General features: G+C 43.7%; 1 protein-coding gene across 1 annotated transcript in view; it reads right to left on the minus strand.

Moving 5' to 3' along the window:
* Positions 1–16607, minus strand: part of tmtc1 (transmembrane O-mannosyltransferase targeting cadherins 1) — a 128605-nt gene that overhangs the window by 42877 nt on the left and 69121 nt on the right. The window contains exon 8 of the mRNA XM_069192869.1: positions 10267–10388. Within this exon, the coding sequence (XP_069048970.1) occupies positions 10267–10388 (122 nt within the window). The remainder of the gene's footprint in view (positions 1–10266; positions 10389–16607) is intronic.

The raw sequence follows: 16607 nt of genomic DNA on the forward strand, positions 1-16607 counted from the left end.
TTGTCTCAAAGAGACCATCAACAGCGGCAATGATGCCGTCCGAGCACTGCCAAAACACACGAGTGCTGGAATCACCAAGCAACACTCTGCTGTGCCCTCTCTGCCCTCCAAAAAGCACAGCAGCCCAAGATCCAGCCGCAACAGGTAGGACGCCTTTGACAAATCACACACACTGAAAACTGGCTCTGCCTGTCCGGATGGATCCCTGGGGTATGAAACCACTTTACCGCTTAAATGGTGCTGCAAAAGCCGCTTCAGTTAGATGGCAGGCATGCATTAAATACCATAGTGTCCCATTTATATTCATTGCCAGTACAGCTCCGTCAGTGTGCAGCAGAACCAGGCGCCTGGCTCTGCAGCTGCTGATTTATATTCCAGTGCCAGGGCACAGGAGAAAGGGCTGAAAGCATCACTCCTGACAGTGGTGGTGATCTGTCATCCTCCGGCCTGGGGAACACACAAACATTTGCTTATGGCCGACACACGTTATCAACATCGACTGCATTAAACCGCATATTCATTGACCTATAAATGTCATCTTAACTGGACTATCGCACTTCATATATCCTCTGCCCCTCAGTCAGCCATTAAAATTCATCATCCAGTAAATGGCTTGTAAATGGTGTTTGAGTATTTTACAGCTTATGGTATTAAGGGTCAATCCTGATGCGAGTCACAGAATTGATAAGCGCCTATCCTCTCCTGGTTTATAGTCCCAGTCGTTTTACACGACTAATTTAATAAAAAGGTTTGGGCACTGGGTTTAAATGTATTATTAATTATCTTCTGTGCTAAAAGGGACCGGCTGCTCAGCTGGAACTCACGCGAGTACCTTTACTCACCTAGCAGTTACATTTATGTATATGTAAAATGCAAGCCCAGGACTGTTCTGAAGAAGAGAAAACACTTCAAACACGGTGTCCTGAAATGTCACGTAGGATGAACTATAGCAGGGTGGGGCGTGACACACTAGGGACTGTGGTCGGCACAGGCAGACCTGGTCTGCTTCGTCCTCGAGTGCAAAAAAAGTGTGAATAAGGTTACTGGAGCTCTGAGACGTGTCTTGGCGTTTTATTTGCAATTGAGGTTCCGCCGAGACATAATTCATTTTCCAGTTTCAACACGGGGAAGGAAATACAATTCCCAACTCCCACTGGAGTTCCTCACTAACCTGATCTGCGAGTCCTGACTAAACAGCCAGAGGCCTAGTCCTCTGACAGACTGGCCAAGGCAACTTTCCAACAGTTCCACTCACAACAGTCAAGTTTTCTTCCTCTTTTACTTTTAAGCTGCAGATCTCACCCATATAATTACAAGAAAGAAATCTTGTTCCCACAAGTCCAGGTCTCACACAATTCTCTGCATAACCCCAGACTACACCTTTATACACCACTACTCCATACACCTCTGGTGACACAGCACAGTGGAGCCAGAAAGTGGACAGAACAATTCGAGTCTGCGGACAGCTCTGGTCACCACTCTGCCACAAGATTCAAGAAAGAGCAGGGAAGAGCAACAAGGCTCTAGGGTTTAAGGAGACGTGTTATGAGGAGTGGCTGTAGGAACTTAATCTTCCCAGTCTCAGTAAAAGGTATCTGAGAGGAGACTTGCAATGTGTTGACCCTAATCGTTATTTCAAGTTTGGTGATCAGAACATGGGGACAAACCCTAAAACTCCAAGCCAGTGAATAGAAGGGATTAACTAAGCGTGCTGCGGAGACAGAAACTGTATAGAACAGTGCTGAGCTGAGTGACCTACTCCCATTCGTCTATTTCATATAGCTCCTTTCGCTTAGAGCATTCTGAACGCATTTCACACCAGTCATACAGAAAGAACAATATAAAAATGTATAAATTATTAAATTAGAAGAAAGAATTATGTAAGTAATTGAAGTCAGTCTTGAGGTGAGATTTAAAAACATCTGCAAAGGAGTCAGGAAGACGCACTTCTGGACTGTTTCTGTTGTACTTCCTTGGATGATTGAGCGAGCAGAGCTGTAGCCGAAAGCATGGACTACTGTCATTTCTCAGCATCAGTAGGAGAAGAACTAGTCTTAAACTGCATGTTGCATGAATGGAAGAAGGATGTGTTGCAGACTTATGAAGTGTGATTAGAAAGATAGAAAAGAGTAAAACAAATCGCAGAATTAAGGGAATAATTTCTGTATCAGCAAATGTAAGTTTTAGACAGTCTAACTTGGAGACTTGATGGAGAGAACAAAATAAATCCATCTGTCTTCTAATTGTTTAACTGAAGATAGTTCTGGAGATGCAGTGGTCAAATGGTTATTCTGTTTACAGTAGTGTCTTCTTAGTTTCCAATTTCCTGAACATCAAATAAGAAGTCTTTCAATATTTAGACTACAAAGGGCATTCCTGTTAGTTACAAACTAGATAGACTCTAGTATGCATTGTGAATGCATTCTGCGTCATCAGCATATCACTGAACTGGTTTATGCTACTGTAATGCAACAAAAGAATGATCAAATATGATTGAATTAAATGTCATGGGATGTAGACCAGACACATTCAGACCTCCCCAGTGAGATTAAAAATCAATTAATTAACCATTAACTCCTGAGTGCCAGGTTAGCCTGCTGTTCAGCATTAAGCAGATACATTTTATATGTGTGTTGTTGCAGAGCATTGCATTTCAACAGTCAATAATATGCAGTTTTATTAATGATTTAATGCAAAGTTACATAAATGTAATTCAAATCTGTAATATATGAAAAACATGTTAAATTGCCAGAATGTGAACTGCAACAGCCAGGAATAAATCTGTCAAGCAAAGCAAAGTATGATGCTATAGGAGAGGAACCCTGAAAACACAAGGAAATAAAGTAAAATATCAGTAATGTAAGAAAAATAAAATGTCCTAGTTACTGTTTAACTTCTAGATATAAAGTGCAAAGCACTTCATACCTACACAAAGTATCTTAAAGTATACTGTAAATTTGACATGCTCTAAAAAGAAACACTACAACTTGCAAAATGAGCATCATACAGTATACAGTACCACTGCATTTTTCCAGAAATCACTGCAAGAGTCCTTCTTGAATGTGAACACATTGTACCCAGTAGTGATACTTCAGGAAAGTTTCCTTGTAATGTTTTCCTTGGGTGACACAGTTCAGCTAAAACAGGGCAGCATTTTTAATCCGCTCAGTGAGGTGCTGGGGTATTTCACTGTACATCTGTACAAAGCCAATGAAATTATTCTTCACTGCCCAATGATAACCAGTTGCGTTTTACTTTACTTTGGCAATATACAGTATAATGCTTTCAAATGCTGACAATAGATCATATAGATCATCAATAGATGACCTGTCTGAAGAAGGGGACACTCTAAGCAGAGTAGAGGAGCATTGCATTACATTTTCTTACATAAAAAAATGCACTGATCAATCAGCCACATCAAATTAATCTCACTTAGCAAAAGCCATTTTGATTGATGGCTTCTGTGACTGGTTTATCTTTGATTTCATCCAGTTCATTGATCCCAGGATCTCATCCAGCTGTTTCTTGAAAGAAACCAAAGTACCGTCTGCAACAACATGGCTGCTTAGCTGATTCTGTTGTACAGTACTCAATTTAATTTTCAACATAGTTTGCTTTTGTGTCCTTTGGTTTGTGTTTCATTGTGAAGAAATATGCTGGGCTGTCTGCATTGATGAATTCAGCCTGTCAGTGCAGAACACTACCTTCCCTTTCTTCCCAAAATGTTATAATATGGTCTGCAGCTAGAATACTCACACCAGACCTTGACAGCATATCACTCCTACACATAAGTCTCTACATTGGTTGCCTATAAAGTTGTGTCTTCAATATAAGATCTTTTCAAGGCTCTAAACAATCTGACTCCATCATACAGTAGATCTCTGAGCTCCATGTTCACACTCCCTCTCGTAGGCTCCGCTCCGCTCAGTTGAGGCTGGTCCTTTGCTCACAGGACAAAACAGGACAAAACAGACCGAAATCTCTGACTTTCTGAGACTGTGCTGTTTCTGTCGCTGCTCCGGTGTTGTGGAATGCCCTTCCTCAGACACTAAGAGAGACAAATTCTTTGACTCTCTTCAAATCCAAACTCATAACTCACCTTTTTACCTGCTACAGCATGTCTGGTCGTCTTACATTCTATCTGTAAAAACACGTATTCTCTGTTTTATTTTTTGTTTTACTTTTTTTGTCATCACTATGTACAGAGTCCTTGGGTATAGAAAGGTGCTTTACAAATTAAATACCTCTTATTATTATTATTTACTACTGTATATTCTATTATAAATTAAATGGCACAGTTTTGCTTAATTCCTTCAGCCTGTTTTCTGAGAATTCATGTTTAAGAGAACCTCTATCAAAAGCCTTTCCGAAAATACACCCCATTGTGTGCCCTCTTGTTCAAGGAACTCTAGCTGAGTGGTTAATCAAGACCTACCTTTTCAAAATCCGTTTTTTTTTTATCCCCTAGCATCTGTCTGTCATATAGGTGATCCTTTATTTCACTTCAATACATTGCCGTGTCAGTCAAGACGACGGATGTAAAGAAACAATATTTTACATCTATATTCAGCATGGCTAGAAATGCATTTCATGGTGATATCCAGCAAATGCACTTTCCATGTACTGTGGCAATGAAGTGTGAAATAAACACCTGGCTGACACATTCCTGAACAGAAAAGGCACAGAAGCAGTGGCATGACGGGGAGCATGGTGTTTTGGAGACCAGAACTGCTGCCACACAGCTCCTGGGTCCCAAGATCCCGTCTATCCTGGCATCCTTCTGTGTGGAGTTCATTTTGTGCCCACATCAGTTTTTGCCTGGAGCTCCAGATTCCTCTTACCTTTCCAAAGAGGAGCTGGTTAGGTTGATTTGCGCCTTTAACTGCTTGCCGTGTAATTGTGTGTGTGCACACACGCCCTGCGTCTGCTCATCCTTTCCGGATTGTGGTTAGGTCTGTGCTTCTGGGATAGGCACCGAGTTGCCAAGCCTCTTACAAGGAATAAGAGGATTTTTGGCAATGGATGGACGGACAATTCCATGAGAATATTAGGATAAGAAAACGTGCTGGTCCAGATGGTGTAGACACTGAGTGATAAAAGAACATATTTAGCTCCGTTCCACGGCACAGGTGCAGCTGTGAGCTCCCTGCAGAGAGGGAAGAGTCTTCTGCCACCTGGAGTACATTAAGGAAGAGGTGCTATAGCCTTCAATCAGCCAGCTTGAGAACTGAGCAAGAGCAGGGAGATACAGTACAAAACAGGTCTGAGCTGATTCGGGCAGAGTTCCGCTTGACTAAATACGGTATATGACTTCAAGATGTGAATGAAGCTCTACATAAAGAAGCCTTCTCTCTGTTTACTTTGTCTTTGTTTTTTGCTTTGGGAGCAGCAGTGGTGCCTCCCATCCCACTCCTATATCCAATCTCATACTAATGGAGCCTCCCGTCCCACCCCTACTCCCAAGAGCAGCGGGCAGCCCAGCGAGGGGAAGGGGTGACCAGGCATGAAGAAACAGGCCCCTTACAGCTCAGAGAACCCTCTTCCGGTCCAGAGTGATGTGTTGAGTTAGGAGTAAGGTTAGGAGTAACCGTTTTGAGCTGAATGATTGTGGTGAGGCTTTCTAAGAAGAAATTCTAAAAATATATATATATATATTTTCCTACAAAACAGAATTGTTTAAACTCTGACATACCAACAGAGGAAACTTTGCTTTGACTTGAAAGCGCTGGGGGGGCGGAGGGTGGAGTACAAGAATATAAAAACGTTTTCAAAAGAGAGCAGGCCTGTAGCCGAGAGATCCGAGGAGCTGTTTCCTGGAATAAGCAGATTGAAAAAGCATCATGTTCAACAGCACGACTGGGCCGTTTGTCCCAGACTAATCTAAAAACTGCATTAGAAATAATAAAAAAAACATGCATTCAAGGGAAATCCATCTTCATTAATCACCATGATAACCATAATTACTACAAAAGCCATGGTAACAAAAAACTTTTCTGTACAAACTCCATGATTGGAGCTACTCAAGCAGAGATGCGTCAGAGGGACTATGACACCATCATTAAGGTAATGTCAGCGCACAGGGGCACAGACAATGTGTCTCTAGGGACAACACATTCGGAATCTAATTATCTGTCTCCATTTCCCTTTCTACAGAATAAAGTAGTTTCTAAACCTGTGTGTCAATTTAAAATATAGGGGACAAAATGGACATTTTCTCCAGAGCAATCTAAACCAAACTCCTTTCTTTCAGTATCCCCTCAGGTTTCTTTCTTAAAACACATCTTCCCTGATATAAGAAAGATCTACAGATCTACCACTAAATAAAATTCTTCAAACAGTGCCTATCGGAGTCTCCTCAGCTTTGCACCTCTCCTTACAGCAACAAGCCTAGACACATCATTGCACACGTCTTTTAAAATCAATCAAGCAAAAAACAAAGCAGTTCTTACTTTGAAAAGCCTGCAAAAGATCTGATCTTACAGCTTGTAGCAGTAAATTTGTAGAGTGGAACATGTTTCACCTTCAGTACTCCCACTGGGGCAATGTAATTGAAAATCTAAGCTCTTTGGAAGAATTGGAGGAATTTTAAAATTTTGCAGAAATCAGAGCCAGCACTTCTATTTATAACCCATTTCACTTGCTGATAAAGTAAATAGTGTATGTTTTTTATAATGCAATCATCTTGACATCTCCCCTCCATCTGAGAGAAAACACACTCCTCAAATTTGTCACAGAGCTCTGGGCAATTTCTGCACTATACTTTCAATCAGCAGGAAGGCTACGCCTGAGAATTCGCACCTGCCTTGCCTCACAGCAGCACAGCTCCTGCGTGCTCCACTCTTCAGTGCACTCTAAAACACTTTTCCACTCATATCACAGAATTATGAGCCAGGAAACAATATGCAGAAGACGTACTGTGCCACAGATTTATGCTCGATGCATTTTTTCTTAATTCTTGCAGCACAAAAGTTCACTGTTCCTTTAGCATTTAGAAAAGTAATATTTATAGTGCTGCAGTCAGTGTTTTAAGTAACTTTATAAAAACATACTTTATGGGAGATGTGTCTTCATAATACAGACCCACGCTTGGAAGAAAATCGCATTTTAAAGGTTAAGTGTGCTAAACACTTTTTAAATATTTACATAGCTGTTCTATACAGAGTGACGAAGTTTCTGTATTGCAATTTAGAAAATGGATCTGGCATTAAAAGTTAAATGTGCAGTTATCTGAAATTTAATGCAGCGTTACATTACATAATTAGACCTAAAGCCGTACTCAGTGAGGTCAATAATGCAACATGACACGCTGCTTCAAGATATGGCAAAAGAACGCACGTCTGGATGTTGCTGAATACACACACCCATTATATTAAGCCAGTGGCGCTACACCTGTGCTCCCGCTTCTCAGTGGTTCACTGTGGGTGGGTGTGCAGCAACAAACAGTAGCACGCAATTGGCCGTTCTCACTGCACTAGAAAACTGTGGCATAACAACTGGCTGCACCACAAAACACAGCTCACAACCCCAGCAGGTGTGCGGTTTGAAACCTTAAACAAGGAGGAATAAGAATAGCCAGGACTGTATAACCCCCGTACTCATGCACGCCATGTGCACAGAAGAATTGTGTGCCAAGCTCAAACTTTTTCCCCATTAGCAAAAAGGAAATAGTCACACTCTAGCTTTATTCATGCATCTGTATGCATGCTCCTTACAGCCACAAAGGACTTGACCGTATCTCAAGACGAAGGGACCTGTACCACAGACTCTGGGAATTCTGAAACACAACAAGTAACCACTAAAAGGAAAGGTCTCAAACTGCATCAAAGGGCTGATTCACAGTCTTTGATGAGCAAATAAAATGGACAGATGAACAAGTCAACATGAGACACTACTACACACTCAGTGGTGAACATTGAACCTGGGATCACAACAACCGAAAAGAGACAATTAGGATCTCCAGCGGGTGGAACCCCTCTTTAAACAAAGAGTAGCTGGCAAGAAACATCTCAGTGAGCGGAGAAAGTCGAGCTGAAATACTTCAAGTAACAGGCTGCCATTCACATGGCCAGCAGCTGACCTTCGGTTCAGTCAAAACCTGTTCATGTTCCTGCAGAACCATTCAGATTGACTGGTTCTGCAGACACAGGGTGAGGTTTGAACATTCTATCACAGTGAACGACAGAATCACACCTGTCGTTCAGCACCTGAGGACCTGTTCCCTGGGCCAACCCTGAGCACAGAGGAAGTATAATTCCTCCACTCCACAACACCAGGCATCTGACTGAGTCTCGAGCCAGGAGATTACAGCGCTCTTCCAGACTAATGACTCCCCCGCAGAGCCAGGGATTCATTTACGGAAGACATTAAAAGCATGCTAAAGGGGCAGGATTATCTTCTTTGCCTTGGCGGTGAACAAATGAAGGAAGGCAACTCTGAGGCAGATAGAGGGCCTGAAATGGTACAGACCGGAGCGCTAAGCCGCCCTCTCTCCTGTTTGCTTTGATAAGGAAGACAAATAACACCCAGCTGTGAAATATCAATTTATATAAAAGGTGAGAAGGCACTGAACTTCACCAGACAGCGATTTCCTCATGCAGCTCAGAAAAAATATTTCACAGAGGCTAAGTAGATCCAAAAGGATCCTCACTGGAGTACGCACAGGCCGGTCTGCTCCAGGCGCGGACTCCCAGGAGAGGAGGGCATTTAATCAGACGCGTCACTGCCATGCCCAGCACGCAGATGTGGGGCTACTTAAGAACACAGGAAAGGTTATACATGAGAAAGATGGTCATCTCATTCTCGTGCTAGCAGTTTAAAGTCCCGAGCATTCAGCCTATTCCTTTCCGTTAAGGAATCTAAGAGGCAGCTACAATCGCGTGTCCTGGAAGTTTGTTCCAGACACCCACTATCCTCTGCCGGCTGCAGGACTTGAACCGGCACCCTTCCAGCCACAGGCGCTGATCCTGAGACACAGAGCCACCGCTTGGCCTCGGGTTTCTTTTGTCTTGTCATATATCAAGACAAATGAAATGCCGTGGTGTTATGAAGGCAGCAGTGGACAGTTACTACATCCTATGTACCGACTGTCGACACTGCACTCACAAGTTTAGTTTAGGAACTGTTTTCTAAGTTAATAGTCAATTAACTTAAGAATCAATTCTTTTATGGAAAATCAACAAAGTAGGCTACAAAATATCAGCTGTACTTGGAAGAGTGGGTCAGACAGGCCAGACCAGTCAGAGAGACCTACTTACCAGTAATGCCAACAGAACTCACACAATCGCCGTTATACTTGGAACACAGAAAATTAACATCCTCATTATCTTTCACTGGCAAAACCCCAAGGCACAGACAAGCCTTCAGCTCCCTGACGAGCAATCAGGGACCTAGAAACATTTTGTCAGACTAAGTGGAAAGAAAACTGCTTAATAGACAACCTTTCCTCAACATTTCCGAGGATGAGACATTTTCCCAGGACAGGTCTGAAGTGACACCCTTGCCTGTCACGCATTTCAAGAGCCACGCTTCGTTCCTGCTGAGTGGATTCAAGAGGCCACTGGCAAACAGACAGGTGCCCCGAAGGACTGGGTCTGTAAACTGAGAGGATCTGATTTAATATGGGCCTATTTATATCCACAGCGCGTGTGTTTTTAAAATAAGAATGTGGTATCATCTAGAAAGATTACATGCCAGAGATAACTATATTAAGGGTCCCAGGCAAAGGAACTAGACAGTGTGTGCTGTATATGAACACACAAGCAGCACAAAGCTTCCCTGCGCAGGTGCTTTCACCTCAAGCTTTCTAATAAAAGCTGACATTATACTGTCCCTGGAAAAAAGCTTCCATTTAAAATAAAAAAAAAAACAAGGCCTCTCAATAATCCAGTTACTGGAGCCTGGAGACAGCTGAGGCCGCCACTAATTCCTACGGGTACTGAATTCACACAGGCTGTTGGAGCAGCGAGAGACAACGAGATAAGTGCAACACTGGCACATCTTCAGGCATGTCTCAGGGTCGCCACGCAGACCCAGGGTACCCTCTGCCTACCCAAAAGAGATCAGGAAAAATAAACCCCAGCTCAGCAGCTGATCATGAATCTTTATTTTAGCTACATGCTATACAGTAAATCCTAAAATCCAATGTAAAACTGTGGGACATTTCCCCAGTAATGACAGCACGTGCACTCTGTGGTTTATTGGATCAGTGGACTGAAGTACAGCACCAGTGCCATAGGCCTGTCTGGGCTGGAGGACAGCGGTACTTACCTGGGCATATAGAGGACTCTCTCTGCCACGACGAAGCCCACCCTGAAGAACAGATTGCTCGCCGGAATGAACGGGAACACGAGAAAAAGGATCCCCACCAGCACTTCCCTGTTTTCCAGTTTCTGCCAAAAAGAGAAGAGAAAATCAAACCCTTTGGAAAGCCGACGGTGGACGCAGGCCACTCTGCCCATCAGTGCCCAGCATTCTCCTGCGCGGCGTGCGAGTCGGCTGGGCCTTCACCTCCCAACTCCCCCACCTGGAAACACCTTCCCTGCATTGCTCTCTAGATCGAGCCAATAACAGTGTTACAGATGGGGGGTTACGAAACTAGAGAGGTATCAGGAACTGACTGAGTGGATTAATACCAACAAGTAAAATAAATGGTCATAAAGCCCAACTTGGGGTAAATGATTTCTGTCAAGAATATACCCAAGGGGCTGGTTTAGTTAGAACGATGATAACGAATGATGATGAACTGAAGAATTCTTTGTTCTCTGGCACAGCGTTGGTGAAAAGAGTAATAATCAGGCACACCTAGTTAAACACATATTCATTAGTATTGATAATACACACTCAACAACACAATTTACGCTATGTACAAGCTTTCAAATAATTTCCCAGAGGCCCAACGTCCTAACAATCCAGAAAAACCCCAAACTGCTAGCAAGTATTTAACTCTTTTACAATGCCTACAACAGCTAAAAGAAGAGATAAAGCTGCCTTCTAAACTAAACAGAACACTACCCAGAGTTCAATTTCTCTCTATAAATCCAAATGCATCCAGATGAATGGGAACCTACAGTATCAGTGCCTATTCAGAACCCATCTCCCTATTCTGGAAATGCACCCATTAACCAGGAGAGGCTGTTTTTCACCATGGGATTCTCTATTCAAGAAATCAAAGTTCCTAACAGCAGGATCGCAAGCTCTCTTAACAAGGTTCAGATACTTCACTCCAGTCTGGTCTTCCTGGATGAGCTGCAACAAGGAGCCTGCACCCTCTCTCTCGTCTCCTGTCTTTCTCCCTTCACTGTACCTGCCTATTAGTTACACACGGCCTTCCTGGACTGTTGATTAATGCTTGATCATTTACACAGAAAAATAAAATATACAGTGTAAAATCAAATATACTCATAAAAATATGCAGTGAGAAAAGTTACGGATGAAAGAAACAAGATGAAGCCATTTGGCCACTCAATTTGACTGTGAGCAGCGGATTAATCGGATCTCTTCCAGCTGTTTCATGAAAGAATCCTGGGTATCGGCTTTAACAACATGGCTGGGAAGCTTGTTCCAGACTGCCTGGTGCCCCTGCTTCCAATGTCTGCCAAAACATTTCCATAAAGCTACACTGCCAGACTACATCAGTCTTCTGATTGCAGCCTGCTGAGCCACAAAACAGGCACAAGAACGGTCACGCCCAACACACGGACATTGCAGTGTCTCTGGACACAGGCACACCTTCTGTAGTAGACTGGGGTCCCACTGCTGGGGATCTGGTTTCCCACAGGTCTGTGTTCCCTTAGGTCAGGGGCTCCCAATCCTAGAGGCCCACACACCTGCTGGGATTTGTTTCAGACAAGCTCACGATAACGCAAATGGAGAATTTATGGACTTAATAATCTAATAACAGAAATAACTGTTTGACTGTTTTCAACTCTTACATTTTTTTTTAATGTTACCTCTTAACGACGGCATTTCATAAGTGAAATAAAATCCCAATTGCGAATAGTACCAGCAGGCCACTCATTATTTCAATTAAGGCTCTGATTGGGTATTTAAGCTGAGCTGGAATGAAAACCAGCAGTCCTAGAGTGGTCCTCTAGGAATAGGACTGGGAACCCCTGCCATACAGTACGTTCTAAATGGACTCTCAGCTGGGAGAGGGTGCTGAAGGGATCACGCTAGTGTTTAACTAGGGCAGTTCATCACCTCTCCACAGCCTTAAGATTTTAGAGACATTCAATTACTGTCTTTGAATTCCAAGGTTTCTAAAGAGAGGCCTGCTGAGGTAGGAAAAATAACAATGCAATTTTATTTCCGAGCACTTTTCTAGAAACCCAGAGCACTGTACAATAGCACTCTCATAATACACAAGAGAAGTCTAAAGAAAAGGAAAAAAAGGGACAGCAAATTGAAATCCAGTGGAAAAATAAGTTACGTAAAAAGATCGATCTTTAAAAGAAAAAAAGGTTGAAAACTGAAAGTGTCGACAGTTGCAGCATCTATAATGGATCTAGTTCCACAGATACGCGCATGACAGGTTCTGACACCCAGGTCTTGACAAAGTGAAAAGGCCGGGATTAAAATATGGACTATTTGCAGTAATATTAAAGGCAATAAGCCTATAAAACCTACAGCTGGGCCATCCAATGCCTTATACATGAGCAGGAGACAAAGTCCACTCAAAATCAGGCGGGGTGCCAATGTAATTTACTGATCACAGGAATAATATTGCAATACCTGTTAGTTAGGCCATGAAAATTGATCATCATCATCATCATTATTGATTATGTCTACCGTTATAAAAGCATAATTTTATCTAAAAGCTTTCATGATCTTATCTATTGTTTTAATTGCCTATTAGTTGGTGACCTACACCACACTCCTGTGGGTCAGACACCTATTCTGTGGCCCTCATTAGAGTCTACTGGCTCCCCTCTAGTAATCTGTTCAACACCCCTGCTCGCCCCCTGCGTCTTCGTTCATTATAATAAACAATGAATGATGCCCAAACCCCCTTGCTGCTCCAGATATTTTACTACTCCCAGCATTTAAGCCTTCACACTTCAGGGTTTTGTAACCTTAATCTTACTGTTAGTGCATCGACTGCCCATGGAAGTGAGCAGTGACCAACCCTGGTTTCTCTCCCTTCACCGTTTGCTGCCACTTTGATTCCTCTCTCTATATACAGACCTCAGCAGACTGCCGGAGCTCTGACAAAGCCTGACTAATGAAGCTGAAGTGCTCAGATATTGTGTTTTAAGTTAAACGTGATACATTGGAAAAGATTGTACTTCATTAGAATTTAAATGGTCTATAAAACAGCCCAGCTACTGTTACCAAGCCCCTTCTCTCGATGTTCCTGGCCCCGATTAATTCTGACAGCTCCAGCACGAAGGATTTAGCCCAGAGCTCTTCCTCACCTCCTACTCTAAACAACAGCCAGTTCTTCCTTTTTTCAGTACAAAGATCAGGTCTTCATGTCGGTACTTCCCTCAGTCTGGGAGAAGCAGGCACTTGAAGAGCTACTGGTAGTCTAAGCCAGGTGGAGTGAGAGCAGCCTGATAAGGTGATAATTACGATTTGCTCTCCTCTTTAATCAGTCCAGCTCATCACTATGACCCCTGTCTCACTGGAGAAGGGACAGGAAGAAAACTGTGCATGCCTGTCCATCACATGCATGGTCACAGCTGCCTGTCATTTTTGAAAGTCTCTTCGCACAGACACCACTGTCTGGAGAGCTGGTGTAGATCTTGCTGAGAGCACTGTGTGGCAGCAGGGCATATTGTTACAGTTATAATTAAATGTTATTAAAGATGATCTTTGTGTTGCCTTGACAAGGCAGCTTTCGTCTCTCTGAAAAACAGATATCATAAGGCTGTGCCCATCTAATGATATACAGTATAGCGCAGATGTGCTCCAGCGAGTCTGCAGTCTGTTTCTTCCCAAGATCACAGGTTCAAGGAAGATCGCCAGTGAGGGACCTGCAGGATAGGTACCAAGACTATACCTGATCACACCCTCATCCAATCAGCTGTGATGTCACACCTTAAAATCTTTCACCCAACTCATTTTCCGTTGGCTAATTCCACCAGCTCATCATCTTTCTCCAACTGAACAGGCAATCTGACTTGTCCCAACTACTGCAGGTACAGTAGCTCCAGGTCAAGAGAGCAAGTCAGAAAAGTACAGAATTCTGCCCAAGATTCTCTTTCTGAAACAGAAGAAATCTTGAGTTCGTGAACCCAATGATATTTTTCCTGATAGATGAAATAAGACAGCTAGACTCTTTGATGTCGACTGAGTATCCATGCATATTCGGCACCAAGCTGCAGCCTTGTGGCAGAGCCCAAGTAGGCAACTGTGCGCAGGCTGTTTTTACAGTCCAAAGTTCAGCAACACTAACTAGCTCTACTCCTGTCTCTCTGCAGCCGGGACACACCCAGCACAGAGTGAGCAGCTGGCAAGTTGGACTGCACACCAATCCAGCCAACGATCAACCTTTCGCATTGCAGCAGATCGTTTCACAAAAAATATTGTATTCCGTTTGTTGTTTGTCATGCATGGTCTTGTTATATCAATAAATTGTATATTTAGTATGCATGTGTGAGGTAATTACAATCACTACAACCGCACGTTCACAGGCACCCCAGCCGATGCAATCCTACACAGCCACAGGGGCTGCTGCCACCTTGCCTGGAGAGCCCGGGCTCAGCCCAGACGTGCCGGGCAGTGCCTGGAGCAGAGGCTGTGCTCCTCGTGGGCTCCTTCCATGGCTCAGCCGCTCAGAAACGAGCTTTTACTTGCCAGGAGTCCGCATCCGGTATCTTCTCCCGTTACAAAAGAGAAGAGCATTACACCGATCTGTATGGAACTAAACAGTTGTGCACCCTGAGGACTCTCTCCTTTTTGTACAACCTCATCTCGTCATGACATCTCACATCAGAAGAAGTGATTGAGGAAGCCACTTATTCTCCTGCCCAATCTACTTTAATCCCGCAAAGCCCCTCATCTGATGAGATGTAAGTGCTAAGCACTAAACAGTTTTTTCTTCACCACTGCATGCAGACTGCTCGTTAGGCATGGTATTACCATGCTGGCTCATGTGGTAACCCTAATAACTCCATCACTCTGCAAGACCACAGGGCAGCCTTCTGTCTGCTGTGGCAACACTGCAGCAAATTACTGATAACAAGGTTACATCACACTCTGAGTAATAGTCTTAATGGTTGAAATTCAATTAGGCAAGGGTAATAAATTAGGGTAAGAACCAATTTGAGCAGTCATAAATCAGACAAATACTGCCTTTTTATGAAATGACTGAATAAAATACAGATTTCTAAAAGATTTCCATAACAATAAATGTAAATGATGTCAATATTTCATCATTGCCCTTTAACCTCAAATTCATGCATTTATTTCCTCGCATCTTAACTCATTAAAAAAAAATACAGAGCTCTGCCACATGAATGAAAAAAGGAACGATCTAACCCTTCTGTGTGACAGGTCCTGCACGAGCTGAGCTGTGAATGTGTTCACATGCTTGGTTTTTCCTAGGGAGTATTATTCTTGCATGGGGTAGCTCGTTAGCAATACTGTGAGGTTATTTTCCTCCATGTAGAAATCAGTGAAGTCCAATTAATCACATCAATTTTTCTTTTCATCACTTCACACCTGGTGTCTAAGGCACACTCTTTTATTCACTTGTAATCCTGGTTCCCCGAGCACCTGGAATTCTCAACGCCCGACATGAACAAACCCTCTGCACCTCTCCAATCACACGGTGCCCTCACGTCAGAATCCGCCACCCATCTCTGCCCTGATCAGACTTGCTGGGGGTGAGACCAGCTGCGATGCTCAGTTTGCTTTAAGACCTCATTTTGTGCAGGTCTTCTGCTTTTGGCCTCGTCCCCCATTCTGCTCCGAAGACACAGTTACTCCGTTGTCTTCAGCTCCAGGATATTCTCTTCTGTTTCCCAGGCTGTCTTAGCTCTTAGCACATTTTCCAGGAGAAATGGAACCCGAGGTCTTGAAACTCACAAGCAGATGGTTTGAGGCAGAGGAACCACTGCTTGATGGACTTCCTCCAGCCCCTGGTTGCTATGATACTGTGGCTGAACCTGACAGTTTAAATGGCACGTTGTCACTGCAATATTGTTTTAAACTCTCCGGCATCCTAACTGCGGTTCTGCACTCACACCAGTCAGCCACAACATCCCAGGCGACAGGCAATTTTTATATTTGCATGTATTTTGTTTTTAAGTGGGGGCTGCGTGTGGCCTTTCCTCAGGCTGTCTGTCTGACGGCCCAGCAGTCCCACGCGATTCCCTTCTCGAACGCAGTCCGTCTCCAGTTCCGCTGCTCCGGCATGGAAACAGGTGGGTTTTTCCGAGCCGCAGCCGAGTTTCTCACGTCCAGCTGCTCTGCCTGTGAGGGCATTGCTCCCCTGGCAGAAAAGCAGCGAAAGGGGAGCCCAGCAGATTAAAGGGGGCAGAAGCCAGCACCAGCCGTTGGCCACGGCAACCGTGCAGGAACACAACAGCGTAATGCAGCATCTGCCACCAGCACAGCCCTCGGCCTGCCTGACAGATGGGCAGCGGGGCCTGGACGGGGCTGCA

This window comes from Lepisosteus oculatus, chromosome 7, assembly GCF_040954835.1.
Source record: "Lepisosteus oculatus isolate fLepOcu1 chromosome 7, fLepOcu1.hap2, whole genome shotgun sequence".
Taxonomy (NCBI): Eukaryota; Metazoa; Chordata; class Actinopteri; order Semionotiformes; family Lepisosteidae; genus Lepisosteus; species Lepisosteus oculatus.